Source organism: Eschscholzia californica, unplaced genomic scaffold (assembly GCF_041429995.1).
Source record: "Eschscholzia californica isolate CP2 unplaced genomic scaffold, dmEscCali1.0.p SCAF_1, whole genome shotgun sequence".
In the NCBI taxonomy this organism is placed as follows: domain Eukaryota; kingdom Viridiplantae; phylum Streptophyta; class Magnoliopsida; order Ranunculales; family Papaveraceae; genus Eschscholzia; species Eschscholzia californica.
Genome location: NW_028238198.1, coordinates 85,092,588 through 85,109,456, shown reverse-complemented (window position 1 = coordinate 85,109,456; position 16,869 = coordinate 85,092,588). Strand labels below are relative to the sequence as shown.

Genomic DNA, 16,869 nt, shown 5'->3' with positions numbered 1-16,869 from the left:
CTGCAATTAAGTGGATTGAAGAAGGTCGACTCATAAATTTAGATACCTGATTGACTGCATAAGCAATGTCTGGTCTTGTGATTGTTAAGTACTGAAGAGCACCTACTAGACTTCGAAAAGAATGGGGATCTTCCAATGGCTGTCCATCTGACTTAGAAAGCTTTGTACCAGTGATTGCAGGAGTCGATACTGGTTTTGAAGTTTGAAGCCCAAATCGATGAAGAAGATCATTGATATATTTTGTTTGAGTTAAGATAATTGAGTTGCTATCTCGAATTGCTTCCAAACCTAAGAAGTAGTGCAGATTACCCATATCAGTCATGTCGAATTGATTCATAAGTTGTCGAATTAGAATTCGAATTATTGAAGAAGACGACCCTGTGATGATTATATCATCAACATACAGAAGTAGTATAGTGATTGAATTCGAACTTCGAAGAAAGAACATCGAAGAATCAGAGATGGATTGAATGAACTTTAGCTGAAGAAGACAATCACTAAATCTCTTATGCCAAGCCCTAGGTGCTTGTTTAAGCCCATACAAGGCTTTATGTAGTTTACAGACATGAGTTGGTGATGATTGAGCGACAAATCCCTTCGGTTGACTCATGTAAACACTCTCTTCCAAATCCCCTTGCAGAAATGCATTCTTGACATCCATTTGATGGATTCCCCAATTTTCCGAAACAGCTAGAGAGAGAACAGTACGAATTGTCTCAGGTCTAACCACTGGACTAAACGTCTCAGCATAATCAATCCCAGGCTGTTGAGTGAATCCTCGAGCGACCAGGCGAGCTTTATAACGAAGAACAGATCCATCTGGTTTCTGTTTGACTTTGTAAATCCATTTTGAGTCAACAATATTCATAGAAGGATCTCTTGGAACAAGGGACCACGTTTGATTCTTATGTAGGGCTTGAATTTCTTCTGCCATTGCTTGATTCCAGTGAGGAATTTTTGATGCCTGATTAAAAGTAGAAGGTTCCTGAAACTTAAAATCCAAAGAAGAAGGGTCAGTAGTAAAAAGGATTTTGGGCTTTCGTGTTCCATCTCGACTTCTTGTGATCATGGGATGAGTAGAAGAAGTGGGTAAGGAAATAATTTGGGAATTAGGGTTTTCTGATTGATTCGGTGAAGGAATAGACGAAGAAGAAGACGAGGAAGAAGACGAAGTTGTAGTGCCAGGTGGCGGGACCACCACAGTAGGCGTGACAAATGGGACAGACTGGGAGTGAGTAGTGGAGACAACGGGAGCAGTCTGAGGTGGGTCGATTTGTCGAGGGACCACTGACACATGGGAAGCAGGAGGACGTTGAGGTGGAGAGACGGCTGATCCCGTACGATGTGGTCCAAAAGGAACCACGTTCTCAAAGCCAGGTGGAATACTAGGAGTGGTCGAAGGGACAGAACCGTTAGAAGATAACGACTGAGAAGGACGGTTCAGATTAAAAGATGGTGGATTGGGATCAACGGTCCAATTTAAAATTAGGGATTTAGAGGAATTGGGCGGAAATGTGGAATTGGGTGAAGAAGACGATGAACAGTGAGACGAGAAAGAACAGGGAAAGAGATTCTCGTCAAAGATTACATTTCTAGAAATGTAGATTCGAGAAGATTTCTCATCAAGACAAAGATAACCCTTGTTATTAGGGCTGTATCCTAAGAAGATACAAGGAAGAGTTTTGTTGTCGAGTTTAGAGGTTCGATAAGGACTTAATAGAGGATAGCATCTGCAGCCAAAGATTCGAAAAATTGAGTAATCAGGTTTAGAGTGAAATAAGACTTCATAAGGGGATTTGTAATTTAGTACCGAAGAAGGAAGTCTATTGATGGTAAACACAGAGGTCTGAAAAGCTGCAGGCCAGAAGGTTTTGGGAAGAGAAGAGTGATGGAGAAGACAGAGAGAGGTTTCGACAATATGCCTGATTTTGCGCTCAGCAACCCCATTTTGTTGTGGGGTGTGAGGACAAGATCTTCTGTGATGAATGCCATTATGAATAAGAAAATTCGAAAACTCTTTACTAATGTATTCTCCTCCACCATCTGATTGAAGTGTTTTAATAGGTTTGGAGAATTGATTTTCAACAAAGACTTTGAAATTCTTAAAGTGAGTGAAGACCTCTGACTTGTGTTTCATAAAATAAACCCAAGTGAATCTCGTATAATCATCTATTAACAATAACATAAAACGAAAACCAGAAGATGAAGAAACTGGTGATGGCCCCCAAACATCACTGTGAATAATTTCATTAGGGTGGGCAGAGGAATGAGAAACAGAACTAAAAGGAAGAGCATGATGCTTTCCTGAAATACATCCAATACAAATTGAGTTGTTTATCTTAGATGATTTTACAGGGATTACATCAGTACTAATTAGGTAATTTAAACATTTTTGATGAAGATGAGCTAATCTTTGATGCCAGACATCAGGAGATGCTTTAGGACTAGCAGACATTGTCTGAGCAAAGAGAGAGAGAGGTGAAACAGGGACTGAGGAAAGACGAAATAATCCGTCTTCAATCGTGCCTGCGAGCAGAGTCTTCCTTGTGAGAAGATCCTGGACATAAAAACCACGTCGATTAAAAACAACCTCACAGTTGAAATCACGTAAGAGACGAGAGATTGAGATTAGATTCTTTTTGAAGGAAGGAACAATTAGGACATTTTTAAGAGTTAAAGAAGGAGTAAGTTTAAAATTACCAACACCAGAGACAGATGCAGCTGAACCATTACCAACAAACACATTCTCAGGAGGATGAACATCAGATCTTGAGGAGAGAGAGGCCGTATCAGATGCTATGTGAGATGTAGCTCCTGAATCCACATACCAATGAGGATCAGGAGAGAGAGAATCGATCCCAAGAGCAGCAAAAGATGATGATAAGTCATTTTGTCGAGTCAAATGATAACATTGACGTGCCGAATGACCAACACGACCACAATATTGACAAACCAGAGGAGGACGATCTGGTGGTCGACCAAGAACTGATGAGGAATAGCCTCGACCACGACCAAAGTAGCTGCCTCGACCACGGTTGTTCTTAGGATATCCTCCTCGACCTCTACCTCGATAGTTGTTAGGGAAAGGAGAAGGAGAAGAAGAAGGAGAAGAAGATGGAGAAGGGGAAACATTGGTCTGAGAATATAGGACAGTAGGTTGAGTAACATTGGATTGAAGAAGTTGAAGACGAAACTCATGTGTTAGAAGTTGAGAGTGAAGTTCAGAGAAAGTTGGAGGTATCAACCTTGTGGTAATGGAGGTCACAAAACCCTCATATTCGGGACCAAGACCAGAAAGAACAATTAGGACCAGCTCCTCATCATTTACTGGATGACCTATAGCAGCAAGAGAGTCTGTAATTCCTTTCAAACGAAGAAGAAACTCAGAAACAGAGAGAGAGCCTTTCTTAGAGGTTTGGAGTTGAAGCTTGAGATTCATTAATCGAGCAGAGTTGAAAGAAGAAAAAGAACGTTCTAGTGAATCCCAAACAGCTCGAGAGGAGTTGAGTCCAAGAACTTGAGTGAGTATTGGCTCGGTGAGAGTTGCATTTAACCAAGAAAGGAGCATTTGATCAACTCTATACCAATAAGCATAGTCAGGATTTGGTAGAGAAACAGAGGTGCCTGAATCAGATGCTGAAGGAATGAACTCAGGTGGGGGAGGATAGCTACCATTAACGAATTTGTAGAGGTCCTGAGAATGTAAGATTGGAAGAAGCTGACTCTTCCAGAGAAGGTAATTAGTATTGTCCAATCGAATGGAAACAAGATTGGATATGTTGGTGAGGGTGGGAAGAGTTGAGACATTAGAGAAGGGTGATGAAGAAGAAGCAATAGGAGAAGAAGAAGCTTGAATAGGGGTTTCGGCCATTGAAGAAAAGAAAATGAAGAAGAAGAAGAGGATGAAACACAAGACCCAAAAAGGATTTAGAGGAAAGGCTCTGATACCATGTTAATGCTAAAATGCTCAACCCCCAAACTAGGGCAGCAGCTCTGATTAAATAGAAGAAGAGATGCAAAATTACAGTTGAGTCCTTATAAGTGTAAAACCTAAAGAGGAGACCCTAACCGAACACAAAGTGAAAAACACACCCATAACTAACTATTATCTCTTTACATTAACATACACAACACAATGAGTAATAGAAAATTTTTGGTCCGGGGTGGGGTGAGTGGTCACTTCAAATGTGAAGCTTGGGCTAGTTATTTTCAAGTGAGTGTGTGGTGGTTACTAACTTATTTTCCATTGTCAATGTCGTCTTTGTCAATACAAATAATCTAGTAAATCCACCTCCATGAACAGCCACTTGAACTGCTCCTCTCGCGTGTTTCGTCACATCTCATCACATGCCGTTAGTGCCGTTTACGTGTTTAGTCTTGTTCTTGTCAATGTTGACATCGTACTTAGTTTTGTAAGTGCCGGAGTTATTAAGTGTACAAGGGTTTTAGAATTTCAATGACTACTGACTCTCATCCGGATAAAAGAACAGTCTAGATCGTAATCAAACTCTAAAAGACTTTGTCTTTTAGTAAATTAAATAAAAATTCTATGTACTTGTGGTATTTCACTTTTTTGTTGTGCTTGCACAGCTTGACATACCTTGTGATCATTCTCGCGTTCCGCTTAAAATTTTTGTATCTTCTAAGTGATGGGGACAGGGATTACGTTATTGGTTGGAGATTTTAGTCATAATCGAGATGGGATCTTTCCACCGAGAGACTTACACGAAAGTTTGATTCATATTCGTACTACACATATCACTATATTTTAAGACTTCCAAGCCTTCAGATAATTTGAGGAAAAACTAACAATGAATGGCTTCTAAAAAGGCCTTTGATCACTAGAGGCTTATTTGTAATTAATTTGTATACAGTTACATTATATTATACAGTAAGAAAGAAAGAAAATCAATACAACAAATTCAAGAATTGAAGGAGGAGGTGGGAGAGAGAAATAGAGTGTTGTTTGTGTATGAAAATTTAAGAGATAGAATTAAGGGAAACTAGTGTTGCTTAATTAGTAGCCTGGGAACATTGGTGGAGGAGGTGATGAGTATTGGAATCCAATTTCTGGTGGGAGGATGACATCATCCACAGGTGGTGGTGCAGGGGTGGAGACAGGAGCAGGAGGTGGAGGAGGAATTGGAGATGGTGGTGGAGGAGAGTGTACTGGTGGTGGTGGAGAGTGTACTGGTGGTGGGGGAGAGAAGACTGGTGGAGGTGGCGGGGAGTGAACGGGCGGTGGTGGAGAATGAACTGGTGGTGGTGGGGAGTGAACGGGTGGTGGTGGGGAGTGAACGGGTGGTGGTGGGGAATGGACGGGTGGTGGTGGTGGAGAGTGAACTGGTGGAGGGGGAGAGAAGACTGGTGGTGGTGGGGAGTGAACTGGTGGAGGGGGAGAGAAGACTGGTGGTGGTGGAGAGTGAACTGGTGGTGGAGGAGAGTGTACTGGTGGAGGTGGTGAGTGGACAGGTGGAGGTGGTGAGTGGACTGGTGGAGGAGGTGAGTAAACAGGTGGTGGAGGAGGAGAATGTACTGGTGGAGGTGGTGAATGCACTGGTGGAGGTGGAGAATGCACCGGCGGGGGTGGTGAGTGAACAGGTGGGGGTGGTGAGTGCACTGGTGGGGGTGGTGAGTGAACCGGTGGAGGAGGTGATTCAACCGGTGGTGGAGGAGATCTTCGTCTATTAACTGGGGACAGTGTATATGGTGATGGAGCTTCTGCTTCAGGTACATCTGGTGATGAAACCGGAGACGAGGTTGGGGATGAAGGAGTTGGTTCAGACTCAGGTGAAGCACTAGGAACTGAAGACGAAGGTGAAGGCGATGAAGATCCACCACCACTACCACCACCATCACCCGCACCGGCACCACCACAATTGAACTTACTACAATCAACCTCTTTACTAACAGCAGACTCACAAACACTATCCTTCTTCTGTTTAGGCCTATCAGGCAAACAATTATCGGCATCATCGAAAAACACAGCTTCCGCCCCCTCCGAATTCGGCGGCAACAAACACTCATTTCCTTCTTCCTTGAAATAATTATCAGAAAATGTAAAATTCTGCAACGTTGGCAAAATACAAATATCACCTGAAACACAACCTGTAAACTTATTTCCTGACAAATCCAAAATTTCGACGCTTTTCAATCCTGAAAGAGAGCTAGGCAAATTCCCAACCAACATATTTGAACTAGCATCAAATACTGTCACATTTTTTAACAACCCAACTTCATTAGGTAAACAACCCGAAAGATTGTTGTTCAAGAACGAAATCTCGTTCAAAGTATTCCCCATTTTACCTATACTCTTAGGAATGCATCCACTAAACTTGTTATTAGCAATCACTATAGCCGAAACAGGTAGATTACCTAATGTTTCGGGTATTTTACCTTCGAATCTATTATTGTTTACGAATAAGGCGTCTAAATCTTTGTCGAATAGTTCGTCAGGTAAACAACCTTCGAAATCGTTGTATCTTATGTCTAAGAATTTTAGTTGAGGAATCGATAAGACAGGTTTCGGGAAGGAACCAACGAAACGATTGTTACTAGCATCGAATTCATGAAGTAGGACTAATCTTGAAATACTCTTAGGTATGATCCCACAAAATCGGTTCGTGTTAATGTGGAAGAGAGCTAAATCAGTTAAGAGGCCAATTTCAACAGGAAGGAAACCAGCTAGATCAGCACCATTAACATCAAAACCAGCTACAACATCAAGTTCTGGCTCATCCAATGCTGGTGCACAAAATACACCAGTATATGAACAAACATCAGGACCAACCCAATTCTTTGTTGTGTCAAAAGGATCCGAAATTATCGCGTCCTTCAAAGCTTGAAGACCGATGTAGGCTCTCCGAAGCCTCGAATTAGGAAAAGTTAGAGTTAGATTGACTAGGAATTCATAATCGTCGGGTAAGTCTCCATTCTCGGGGAGAGAAAGGATCTGTCGACGAGCTATACTAGAGACTTCATCGTGGGAAAGAGCAAGAGAGAACGAGGCGAAAGAAGATAAAAAGAGAAAGACAGAAATAATGAGGCAGCAGCCAGAGGCATGCATTTTTTTTTCAAATCACCACCACCAGAACCAAAACCACCACCACCACCACCTTGAAGGCCCAAAATTATAAAATGGGGTTTTTTTGGCTAGAGAATTGCAAGTGTTGTGTACTTCAAGAATTTGAATTTATTGGTTTGTGGTGATTCAAGTTTTTGTTGCACTTAAGATGGAGGGAATGAATTGTTTTTGAACCATCAAAAGTAAAACTTGCTTGAATTAGATGTGGTTTTGAATTCATGGGTGGGTTTCTTTAAAAACAATTGACTTGACTAAATTTAGACATAACTAACAATTATGACCAAGTCTTTTGTTTATTTTCAAAATTTCAACCATATGTCTTTAGAAAAAGACTTTGAATTCGATGGACATAAAGAGTAACTACCAAACTTTTAGTTGTTGTCGTTCAACTTGTTAGTCTTATCAAACGGAATTACTATAACTCGATGATGAAATCTTTTATGATCATTTGTGTAAATAAAAACGTCTCTTTACATAGAACAAATAAAAATACAATTTCAAATGGCAGAGTAGTGGAGCGGAGCACAAATATTTTGAGCTTATTTGTGATTACTTTTTGCTTAATATATGTTGTGACAAAATCAAGTAAACCAGAAAAAACAATAAGAAATTAACAATCACACAAAAACACAAGAGATATGTGTTTTGGATTGTGAGATTCACTCAAAGCGACAATGGGGCAATGATTTTCACTACGATAAACGAACAAGTCTCCAATCAGATATCGTTAGGATTTTAGTTTATATAACCACTAAAACTTTAATTTCACCGACACACCGCCTCACTGATTTTTATTTCTAATTTTCGAAATACACATGGATACGGCTAATTTTAATAACCGACATAAATAAGCCATGCTCCACGTACCAATTCTATATTGGAGTAATGTCTTAAACACCAGCTCTGCCTTGGTGTTCAGTCCTGCTAACAAGTCCAAAATTCCGCATCGAGGTCCTGTTAGCATATTGGCGGATCGCAACTCAGATTAGATACTAATCCATATTCAAGACACTTTCAACAATCTACATTAAAAAATCCACCAATATTTGAACTTTGTGATTTTTTTTTTTACTTAATCTACATAAAAGAGTTTTGGAAACTGAATTATAAAGTTACAAGACTAATTATGGCTCGTCGCGAGCTTCTAAGGCTAACAAAGATGTTTAGGTCGACAACATCTGAACGGGCCCTCTCTCGAGTAGTGTATCTGAGTCCAACTTACCTTTTTAGATAGTGTAAATTCGAGCATCGGAGTCCGAACTTCTCAATGCCTTTTTAGATAATGTAAATCTGAGCATCCCAATCTGAACTTCTCAATATCCTTCTAAATAATGTAAATCCGAGGTTGAACTTCTCCACACTAGGATTTTAAAACGAGTCCACCCAATTACAATGACTCTATCTCACCGAAAAAAATATTACAATGACTCTAAATGACATACGATCCAACCCAACCAGAGAGTGAGCCCGTGGCGCGACCTGACCCGAGCAAGCCCTAATGCCCCCACTACATAAATTCATTCTTACTTTAAAGGGTTATTTCCCTAGAGACCCCCTATTTCGTGACTAGCTTCTCGTGAAGCCTCTTACTTTATCAAAAGGCCAGCGCTTTGGGGAAAGCTAAATAGTTTCCGGGGTGTGAAATTTTAAAGGGAATATGCAAAATTTTGAAAAGTTTCCGGGGAAACATATTTTATGGGGAATATGGTTCAAAATAAAAATAAAAAACTCTCCACCTCACCTCTCTCCTCCATCTCATCTTCTATCTCTGCCACCTCACCATCTTCACCGACGAAGGTCGCCGGCCGGTCAATTTTCCGGCCGGCTACCTTCAAACATTAAAAAAAAAAGTTTTCTCTCTCCTCTCTCTCTCCAAAAAAAAAAAAAAAATTTTTTTTTTTTTTTTTTAAGACCTAGATCTGGTCTGTTCTTGAAGAACAGACCAGATCTAGGTCTGTTCTTCACGAACAGAACTGGTCTGTTCGTGAAGAACGACCAGATCTAGGTCTGTTCTTCACGAACAGACCAGGTCTGTTCGTGAAGAACAGACCAGACCTTGGTCTGTTCTTCAAGAACAGACCAAGGTCTGTTCGTGAGGAACAAATCTGTTCCTCACGAACAGATCTGTTCTGTTCGTGAGGAACAGATCTGTTCCTCACGAACAGAACAGACCTAGATCTGGTCTGTTCAGACCAGATCTAGGTCTTAAAGTAAAAAAAAAATTTTTTTTTTTTTTTGTTAGAGAGAGAGAGGAGAGAGAAATTTTTTTTTTTTTTTTAATGTTTTGAAGGTCGCCGGCCGGAAAATTGACCGGCCGGCGACCTTCGCCGGTGAAGATGATAAGGTGAGGTGGAGAGAGAGAGGTGAGGTGGAGATTTTTTATTTTTCCCCCTAACAATTTACAAAATAAAATTGTCAAACAAAATTGACCAATTTTTGACCAAGTCTTCACACCCCGGAAACTATTTAGCTTTCCCCAAAGCGCTGGCCTATCAAAAATACCGAGAAGGTTCATTTTTCTCCGTTAACGTTTAGGCCATGTTTGGCGCGCGGGAATGGAATGTCATTCCCGGGAATCACATTCCCGTAATGCGATTCCCAGGAATCAGATTATTTTGGTTTAATGTTTGGTTCAACCAGGAATAGGAATTCCATTCCCGATGGATTCCTAACTTGTTGTTTGGTTTGTGTAGGAATAGGAATGTAAATTTTACGAAAGTCCTGTTATATCCTTTTACTCAAACTACATAAATTATAGGTCAACTTTGTTATATATATTTTAAATAGTATTGTCTATTCAAATTTATAGATATGAAATAATAACGTAATACACTAATTTAAGTTGTATTTAAAGATTTATTTAAAGTAAATAAGGTCTCGACTAATTTTTTTAAACATTATGAAATCGATTTTTAACGAACAAAGAGCAAGAGAGAAGAAAAAAAACTAGAGATATGGAGAGAGAGTTACGTTTGAGCGAGAGAGGGGGTGGGAGAGAGAGTGTGTGTTGGTATGGTGGTAGTTGAAACCCTAGATTTTTAAATTTTTTTAGTAAAAATATTATGAGAATTCTAATATTTTATCAAGGATTATTTTGTCCAAAAATATTAAATGAAATCATTCCCGGGAATGGGAATCACAAACCCACCCCCGTCCCTGGGTTTGCTATTACTCCATTTCGGGGGAATCCCGTTCCTCCGGGAATAGGATTCCCCCTACATTCCCGCGAGCCAAACAATAGTCGGGAATGTGATTCCTGGGAATCACATTCCATTCTCACGCGATTCCCGCGTGCCAAACATGGCCTTAGTGTCTGTTACTCTCTCCTCCATCTCATCACCTTTCTCTTTCCGTCAACTCTCTCGTTACATCATCATCTTCTCCGATAGGGTCGCCTGCCGGTCAAAAATTCTGGCGACCGGTCGGCGACTCTGTCAGAGAAGATGATGTGACAAGAGAGTTGACGTGACAGAGAGAGGTGGTGAGATGGAGGAGAGAGAGTACCGGACACTTAACATTAACGGAAAAAAAAAAAACAAAAAAAAAAACAAAAAAAAAAACAAAAAAAAAAACCTTCTCGGTATTTTTGATAAAGTTAGAGGAGCCTGTCACAAAGTATGGGGCCTCTAGGGAAATAACCCTATTTTAAAAGGAAAGAAATAAGAAATGGTACAATCAATCAACTCTTAAGTTAATTATTGATAATTAAAATTGGTATTAAGCTAACAATATATATGTCCTTTTTATTGAAAATTACTACAAATAACCTAACCCAATATTTACAAGAATTACTTAACCTAAACACTACTTACTAATTGAACACAAGAACATATAATTAATCAAGGGAAGTTTTATAAGGCCTCCCCAATTTTGTTAAAAGGCCTCCCCATGAACCATTTTACTTGCTAAATTATCACTGAGGGGAGGCCTTTTAACAAAAATGAGGGGGCCCTATAAAATCTCCCATTAATCAATCAGTTTCATGATCTGGTGCTTCAGAAAACCAAGCTGGAAATTTTCCTTTACTTCTAAGAAGCTTAGTAAAAGAAGAATCAGGCATTTTATTTTTTTCTTCTTCTTCAATCTCTTCCTTTGTTCTTGGCAATCCATCTGGTACTGGAAATGGTTGTGACTCTTTTTTCTTTTCTTGATCATTTGATGATGATGTTTTTTCTAGGGTTTCGTTTTTCTTCTTCTGATTAATGGTTGTTGATATACCATGAACACAATCTATTAATGACTTCACTCCTCCTGTTTGAAGAATTAACATTTCCATATCTTCTTTTGATAAATCTTTCTGAAATTTGGGGAAAAAATCAACAAAATCTAGTAAGTATTAATTTAGGGTTATCAAAATTGAAGATTTAGAAAAAGTAAATCAAGAAAAGGAAATTACTTCAAGATCTTTAAGTTCAAAATAAGCTCTCCAACATCTATGAGCTTCATCTCCTTCAAGTGTTGAACAGTAATCTGAAACAAATCATCATAGCTGATGAGAGTTAGAGAGAGAAAGAGATCTATATATATATAGAGAGAGAGAGAGTAAAGTAAAGAAAGATACTACTGACCAGAGAGTTGTTGTTCTGATTTCTGAAGCAAAGGGAGTTCTTTAATAACTCGATCGATTTTACTTCTATTGCTAAAAGGTTCAAGTTTTGGAATAAAAGGATTATTACTTCTTGACGAACAAGAAATAGTTGAAGATGATAATTTCAAATTCTTTGATTGAATAACATCAAATGATTCAAAGATCATCATCGAAGATGAAGAAGAAGGAAGACGAATCGAACTGATCATGATTCTGGAGTTTTTTTTTTCTGATCGAGATTTTGTGAAAAACCGGAGGCGTTTGTCGCAATAATATCTGAAAATGAATAAAGTCCAAACTAAAGGATGATGATTTAGTAGTAGCTTCCTCGAGAGTCTAAATAACCAGATGGATGGATAAGGATCGAGAAACGAGGGCAATTAACATTAATATACTTGTAATTAATTAGTCTTAAAATAGTTTAATGAACTAATAATGGTGGTTTCAGTAATGGATAAGAACATAAAACCATGGTCCCACGTTCGACAAAACGGTGGGCTTGTTTACTTGGGCGCGTCAAAAGTGGTCCTAAAGGGTGACCCATGAAGCTGCCCACCAAAAATGACCAAACAAGCGTAGCCAAAAGTGACAAAATGGGTAGGAGAAAAAGCAACACTAGGAATAGTCCAGTGGTGAAAAGTGTGGTCGAACTGATACAAAAAGGTTTCGAAAGTGACATTTCAAGGCGACGTAAGAAGCGACAAAAAGAACTTCGCCGAAGTGACACAAAGCGATGCGAAAAGTGTGTTCCTAAAAGCAAAACTGAAAAAGTTATCAAAAGCGAACCAAGGTGTCCCTAAATGATAAATGAAAGTATCGTCAAAGTCACCACCCACATCATAAGTGTTACTAAGGTTAAGTGATACCACAAAACGTCAAGTGATCACAAGTTGTCGACAAAATGACCCTAAAAGACGTTGCCAAAAGTGACTTCAAAAACTTCACCGAAAAGGAAGCCAAGAGCACATTGTGGAAAAGTGACACCAAAAGGGGTCCTCATAAAGTTCTAGCAAGTGTTATTGGGTTGGTGGGGGGGGATGTTTTTGCCTATATTCATCAGACGGCTAAGCCCAAGCCTAATGACAGAGACGAAATAAGGGGGCAATCTCACCCTATATAGAAGACCAAATCCCCCCCATGCCCCATCTGTTAGGCCGTTAAACTCATCTCCTTATCAGCTGGAGAGATATGAACGGGAGTAAGTTTCACCCACGTTATTTGTAGGTCAAGGATACACAGACATGAGATTTAGCAACTGCCACGTGAAGTTATTACCACGTCACCGAAAGTAAACCAGTAAGATAATAATATATCATATTGAAAATTACCACTAGTAGTAGTGGAAGACTGATGATATCACTCTCTCTCTCTCTAAAAATGGTAGTGGTGGTGGCAGTGCTTCTTCTCCCCCCTTCTTGTATAGAATAAAGAAATGCCAGTTCCAGATGTAAATAGACATTGATGTAGTAGCTGATATAGTATTACTTCTCTCTCACTCTTTTTCTCATAAAAATGGTTTTCCACCACCACCACCATTTTCTCTCTCTTAATTAGTAGTTCCATTGATAGATAAAAAAAAAGGGAAAAATACAGACCCAAAGAGGAGGAGGAGGAGGGAGGAATGTGAAATAGGGTTTCTTAGTTAAATCAAGATTTAGGGGTTTTGATATTACTAATTGAGTTTCAAGTGACAAAAAATGGACAAGAGTAGTAGTAGATGGAAGAGCAATTCTGGAGGAGGAGGAGGAGGAGATATTATCTTTGACAAAATTCTGTTTGAAGGTTTTGAGAAGTGTCTGGTAATACTTATAACACTTTCTTTCTTTCTTTCTTTCATTGAAACCCCCATTTCTTAAAAATACTATCTATATATGTGCCTTCATTTTAATTTCTACCCCCCAAAAAAAAAAGAACATATGGGTGGGTTGTTCAATTTAATCACTATTTCTTGAATTTATTTATGTCAATCTGATTTCTTTGTTAGTGCATCAAGTGTTGTTGTTTATAAGTACTAGATTTAGGTCAAAATCACTTAGTATGAGTCACCAAATTCCATCTAATATTTTCAAAATCTTTCATTATTCATGTTTTTACTGTCTACTGATTACAGATGAAGTCAGGCAGTCATAGCCTTGTTAACATTGTGCTGCCCTTTTTTCCCTCACAGTCTGAATCTGATTCGTCTGAATCAAATGAACCGAAATGGGTCATCTAGTCTACTAAGACGAGTCGAGCATTTCAAAGTTTGAGAAAAAACATATAGCATCTAATTTGACTCGAATCAATCCTGACCTCAAGTCAGATTTCAGATCTGACTTACGAAAAAAACAAACACTACAGTAGACTTTGAAGTTGATTTGAGTAGTATCCGGAGACGAAGTTGAAATGATAATGTTTTAAAAAGTTTTGTTAGTCATGCTAATATTCAACTGTTAATTGATGTTTTGACGTAGCGGATACCTCGGTCCATATTTATCGAGAATTTATCGGAAGAATCATCTCAACTGGCATCACTGAAGGGTCCTAGTGGTAATTGTTGGCATGTCAAATTAGATGTAACTCCCCATGGCTTATATCTTCAAGATGGTTGGGCAACTTTCTCAATAGACCACTCTTTACATAAGTATGACTATCTATTGTTCAAATATGAAGGCAATATGCAATTTAGTGTAAAAATCTTCGACAAATTCGCCTGTAAACGAGAGGATGCTTTTAATGTCAAACCCTCCCAAGATTCGATTTTGAAAGGAAGACAGAACACTAGCAAACCTCTAACAGGTTTAGTGACAGAGAAACTTGGTACAACAAATTTGAGCCATCTCCCTCACCCTCTCCATGTTGAGAAGCCTCAAACGCCTTACGCTTTTGAAGCGAGAAGTCCTCATCGATCTGATCAGTTGAATTTACCTCGAGGTAATAGTAATCAGACTAATCTTTCTAATTTTACCCAAAAAACAGGAGTATTTTTCGTTTCTTTTTAATATGAGAATAGACTGATCTAATAGCTTTATACCAATCTATTTCTTGTATAGATTATGTGAATGCAGTTACAATATCGATTATGTTTCTTCTTTTTGAGCTCTCCGTTCCATGGATAAATTGTTATCTTTGCTTTGAGTTCGAAAAATGGGGATACAAATTTAAATCGTAAACATGTCTTTTTATACTTGTGCCTCTAAAATATTTCAAATAACTAAATTGTCTATATCGTACAGGTGAATTGCCATCGTCTTCAAAACTTCATAGGCAAATGATAACTTCAGAGATTTATGTGAAAGAAAAGTCTTACACTTTTACTTCTTACTTTCCACATTTTGTGACTGATATGAAGGCATCGTGCGTGGTTAGGCCATTTAATATGGTGAGTTTTTATAATTAACTTACAGTTTCCCACGTCATTATACCATAATGGGTCTATAAACGACGAAATTCTCTTACGAACTGAATTTTATGGTATGGAACTACAATAGCTTGAGAACTCTATATTGGTAAACTACCCACCTTTTTTCTTCTAATCGAGTTTCTTGATGCTTTGGTTTTGATTGTTTTTGTTCTTTTATACAGACAATACCAGCGGAATTTGGAAGACTACATCTCCCAAGCACATCGATGATGTTGGAGCTGCGAAATGGGAAGGGAAAGAGATGGAAAGTGTACTGCTCTATTTCAGATCGATATCGTCTCAGTGGAGGATTTAGATCGTTTGCTTGTGACAATCAGCTTAAGCAAGGAGATGTTTGTGTGTTTGAACTAGTTGATAAACTAGCCCTGAATGTGAATATCTATAGATGCTAGAACTCAGAGTTATCATTGTATATACACGAAAGGTATGAGATTTCAGTTACAGTATGTTTCGTTTTCACTTCCGTCTGTTAGATTATCAAGAGGGTTGGTTATATAATCTTTAAGATCGGAATAAACCTCATAAAGACAGTACTGTCGGAGATTTTTATCGCACAACATCGTTTTATCCGTGCGTGAGATAGCCCCTGAATCCTCCTGATTTATACAACAACTCGAGACTTCTATCGCACAATCCTGTTTGGTAAAGCAAACGAGAGATGATATCCCAATACATGAATCACAACTGTTAACAGTAGCTATTACATGAAGAAGGAGCTAGGGTTTCGAACAGAAGAGAAGGGAAGTTTCGCACAGACGAGAGGCTAGGGTTTCTAATAGATGAGAAATGAGTTAGGGTTTTCTAACTCATCCTTTTATATGTGGACCAGTCAAAGCATCTTGACTATAAGTCAAGTCCTGGTCAAGTCCTGGTCGTAGTCCTCTTGGTTCTCCTGGTCAAAGTCAGTCATGTCTGAAGGCAGCCACAAGTCAGCAAAGTCAGCAAATCCATTTATCTGAAAGCTCTCTCGAGTCAGCTAAGTTGAAATAATAAAACAACAAGATTAGTTACTAAACTGTTTTAGTTTGTTAAAACTAAATCTGTTATTATAACTAAATCAGTTATAATAACAGATCTTATTTCTTTCTCTCTTCTTCTTCTTCATTACTAGTATAAATAGAAGTTGTAATCACAATTTAGAATTGATTGAAATAAAATAGGGTTTGGAATTTCTTACATGGTATCAGCTTCAGGCTAGATCTTCATCAAAGTTTTCTTCCAAACTCAACAACAATCTCAACATTAAGATCAAACATCTCGCAAAATCAAACATTTCAAAGTTAAAATTCGTTACTACAACACAAAAATCATCAAAATCTCAGTGATTATCACAGAAAACTTACTGTTTTTTCAGGCCTTTTCATGGCTTCCGCAACTCAAAGTAATCTTCCTCCAATTTCAGCAGTAACCAGCTTCATTACTGAAAAATTGGATGACTCCAACTATATCATGTGGAGAGATCAAGTCGAGACAATGCTTAATACCTATGAACTCATAGGTTTTGTTAATGGTTCCATTGAAGAACCACCTCAGTTGAAAGTCATTCATGGAGTTGAGCAAGTGAATCCAGATTATCAGCAATGGAGGACAAAAGAGAGTTTTGTCAAATCTTATCTCAAAAGCACACTTTCAAAGTCAATCTATTTTGATATCTATGGTCTTCAATCAGCTCAAGAGATATGGAATTACCTTGATCTCACCAACAATGAAGGCTTAGAATCAAGGAAAGATCAACTTAGAAGAAAACTTCAAAACATTAAAAAAGGTGATGCTTCTATAGCTGAATATCTTAGA

The 16,869-nt window shown here is 38.6% G+C and overlaps 3 protein-coding genes across 3 annotated transcripts; 1 reads left to right on the top strand and 2 right to left on the bottom strand.

The window, feature by feature from the left end:
- Positions 1-4,816: 4,816 nt before the first annotated feature.
- Positions 4,817-7,288, bottom strand: LOC147570385 (pollen-specific leucine-rich repeat extensin-like protein 1). Its single transcript, XM_086656953.1, has one exon. It carries the CDS (start codon positions 7,064-7,066, stop codon positions 5,018-5,020), a length of 2,049 nt encoding a protein of 682 aa, XP_086513079.1. The 5' UTR covers positions 7,067-7,288; the 3' UTR covers positions 4,817-5,017.
- A 3,766-nt stretch (positions 7,289-11,054) lies between these two features.
- On the bottom strand, positions 11,055-11,997 carry LOC147570384 (CCG-binding protein 1-like). The gene is made up of 3 exons (XM_086656952.1): positions 11,653-11,997; positions 11,481-11,554; positions 11,055-11,381 (listed from the first exon to the last, which is right to left on the bottom strand). Exons 1-3 carry the CDS (start codon positions 11,879-11,881, stop codon positions 11,055-11,057), a joined length of 630 nt encoding a protein of 209 aa, XP_086513078.1. The 5' UTR covers positions 11,882-11,997.
- A 1,006-nt stretch (positions 11,998-13,003) lies between these two features.
- LOC147570383 (B3 domain-containing protein Os01g0723500-like) lies at positions 13,004-15,541 on the top strand. The gene is made up of 4 exons (XM_086672722.1): positions 13,004-13,471; positions 14,126-14,585; positions 14,888-15,033; positions 15,237-15,541. Exons 1-4 carry the CDS (start codon positions 13,370-13,372, stop codon positions 15,465-15,467), a joined length of 939 nt encoding a protein of 312 aa, XP_086528848.1. The 5' UTR covers positions 13,004-13,369; the 3' UTR covers positions 15,468-15,541.
- The last annotated feature ends 1,328 nt before the right edge of the window (positions 15,542-16,869 follow it).

Bases quoted from the DNA above. Each gene is read 5' to 3' on its own strand.
- LOC147570385 (XM_086656953.1), bottom strand. From the start codon at position 7,066: ATGCATGCCTCTGGCTGCTGCCTCATTATTTCTGTCTTTCTCTTTTTA.
- LOC147570383 (XM_086672722.1), top strand. From the start codon at position 13,370: ATGGACAAGAGTAGTAGTAGATGGAAGAGCAATTCTGGAGGAGGAGGA. The intron at 13,472-14,125 runs GTAATACTTATA...GTTTTGACGTAG, and splicing joins AAGGTTTTGAGAAGTGTCTG to CGGATACCTCGGTCCATATT. The intron at 15,034-15,236 runs GTGAGTTTTTAT...TCTTTTATACAG, and splicing joins TGGTTAGGCCATTTAATATG to ACAATACCAGCGGAATTTGG.
- LOC147570384 (XM_086656952.1), bottom strand. From the start codon at position 11,881: ATGATCAGTTCGATTCGTCTTCCTTCTTCTTCATCTTCGATGATGATC. The intron at 11,555-11,652 runs GTCAGTAGTATC...GATTTGTTTCAG, and splicing joins ATCAGAACAACAACTCTCTG to ATTACTGTTCAACACTTGAA. The intron at 11,382-11,480 runs GTAATTTCCTTT...CCCAAATTTCAG, and splicing joins TTGAACTTAAAGATCTTGAA to AAAGATTTATCAAAAGAAGA.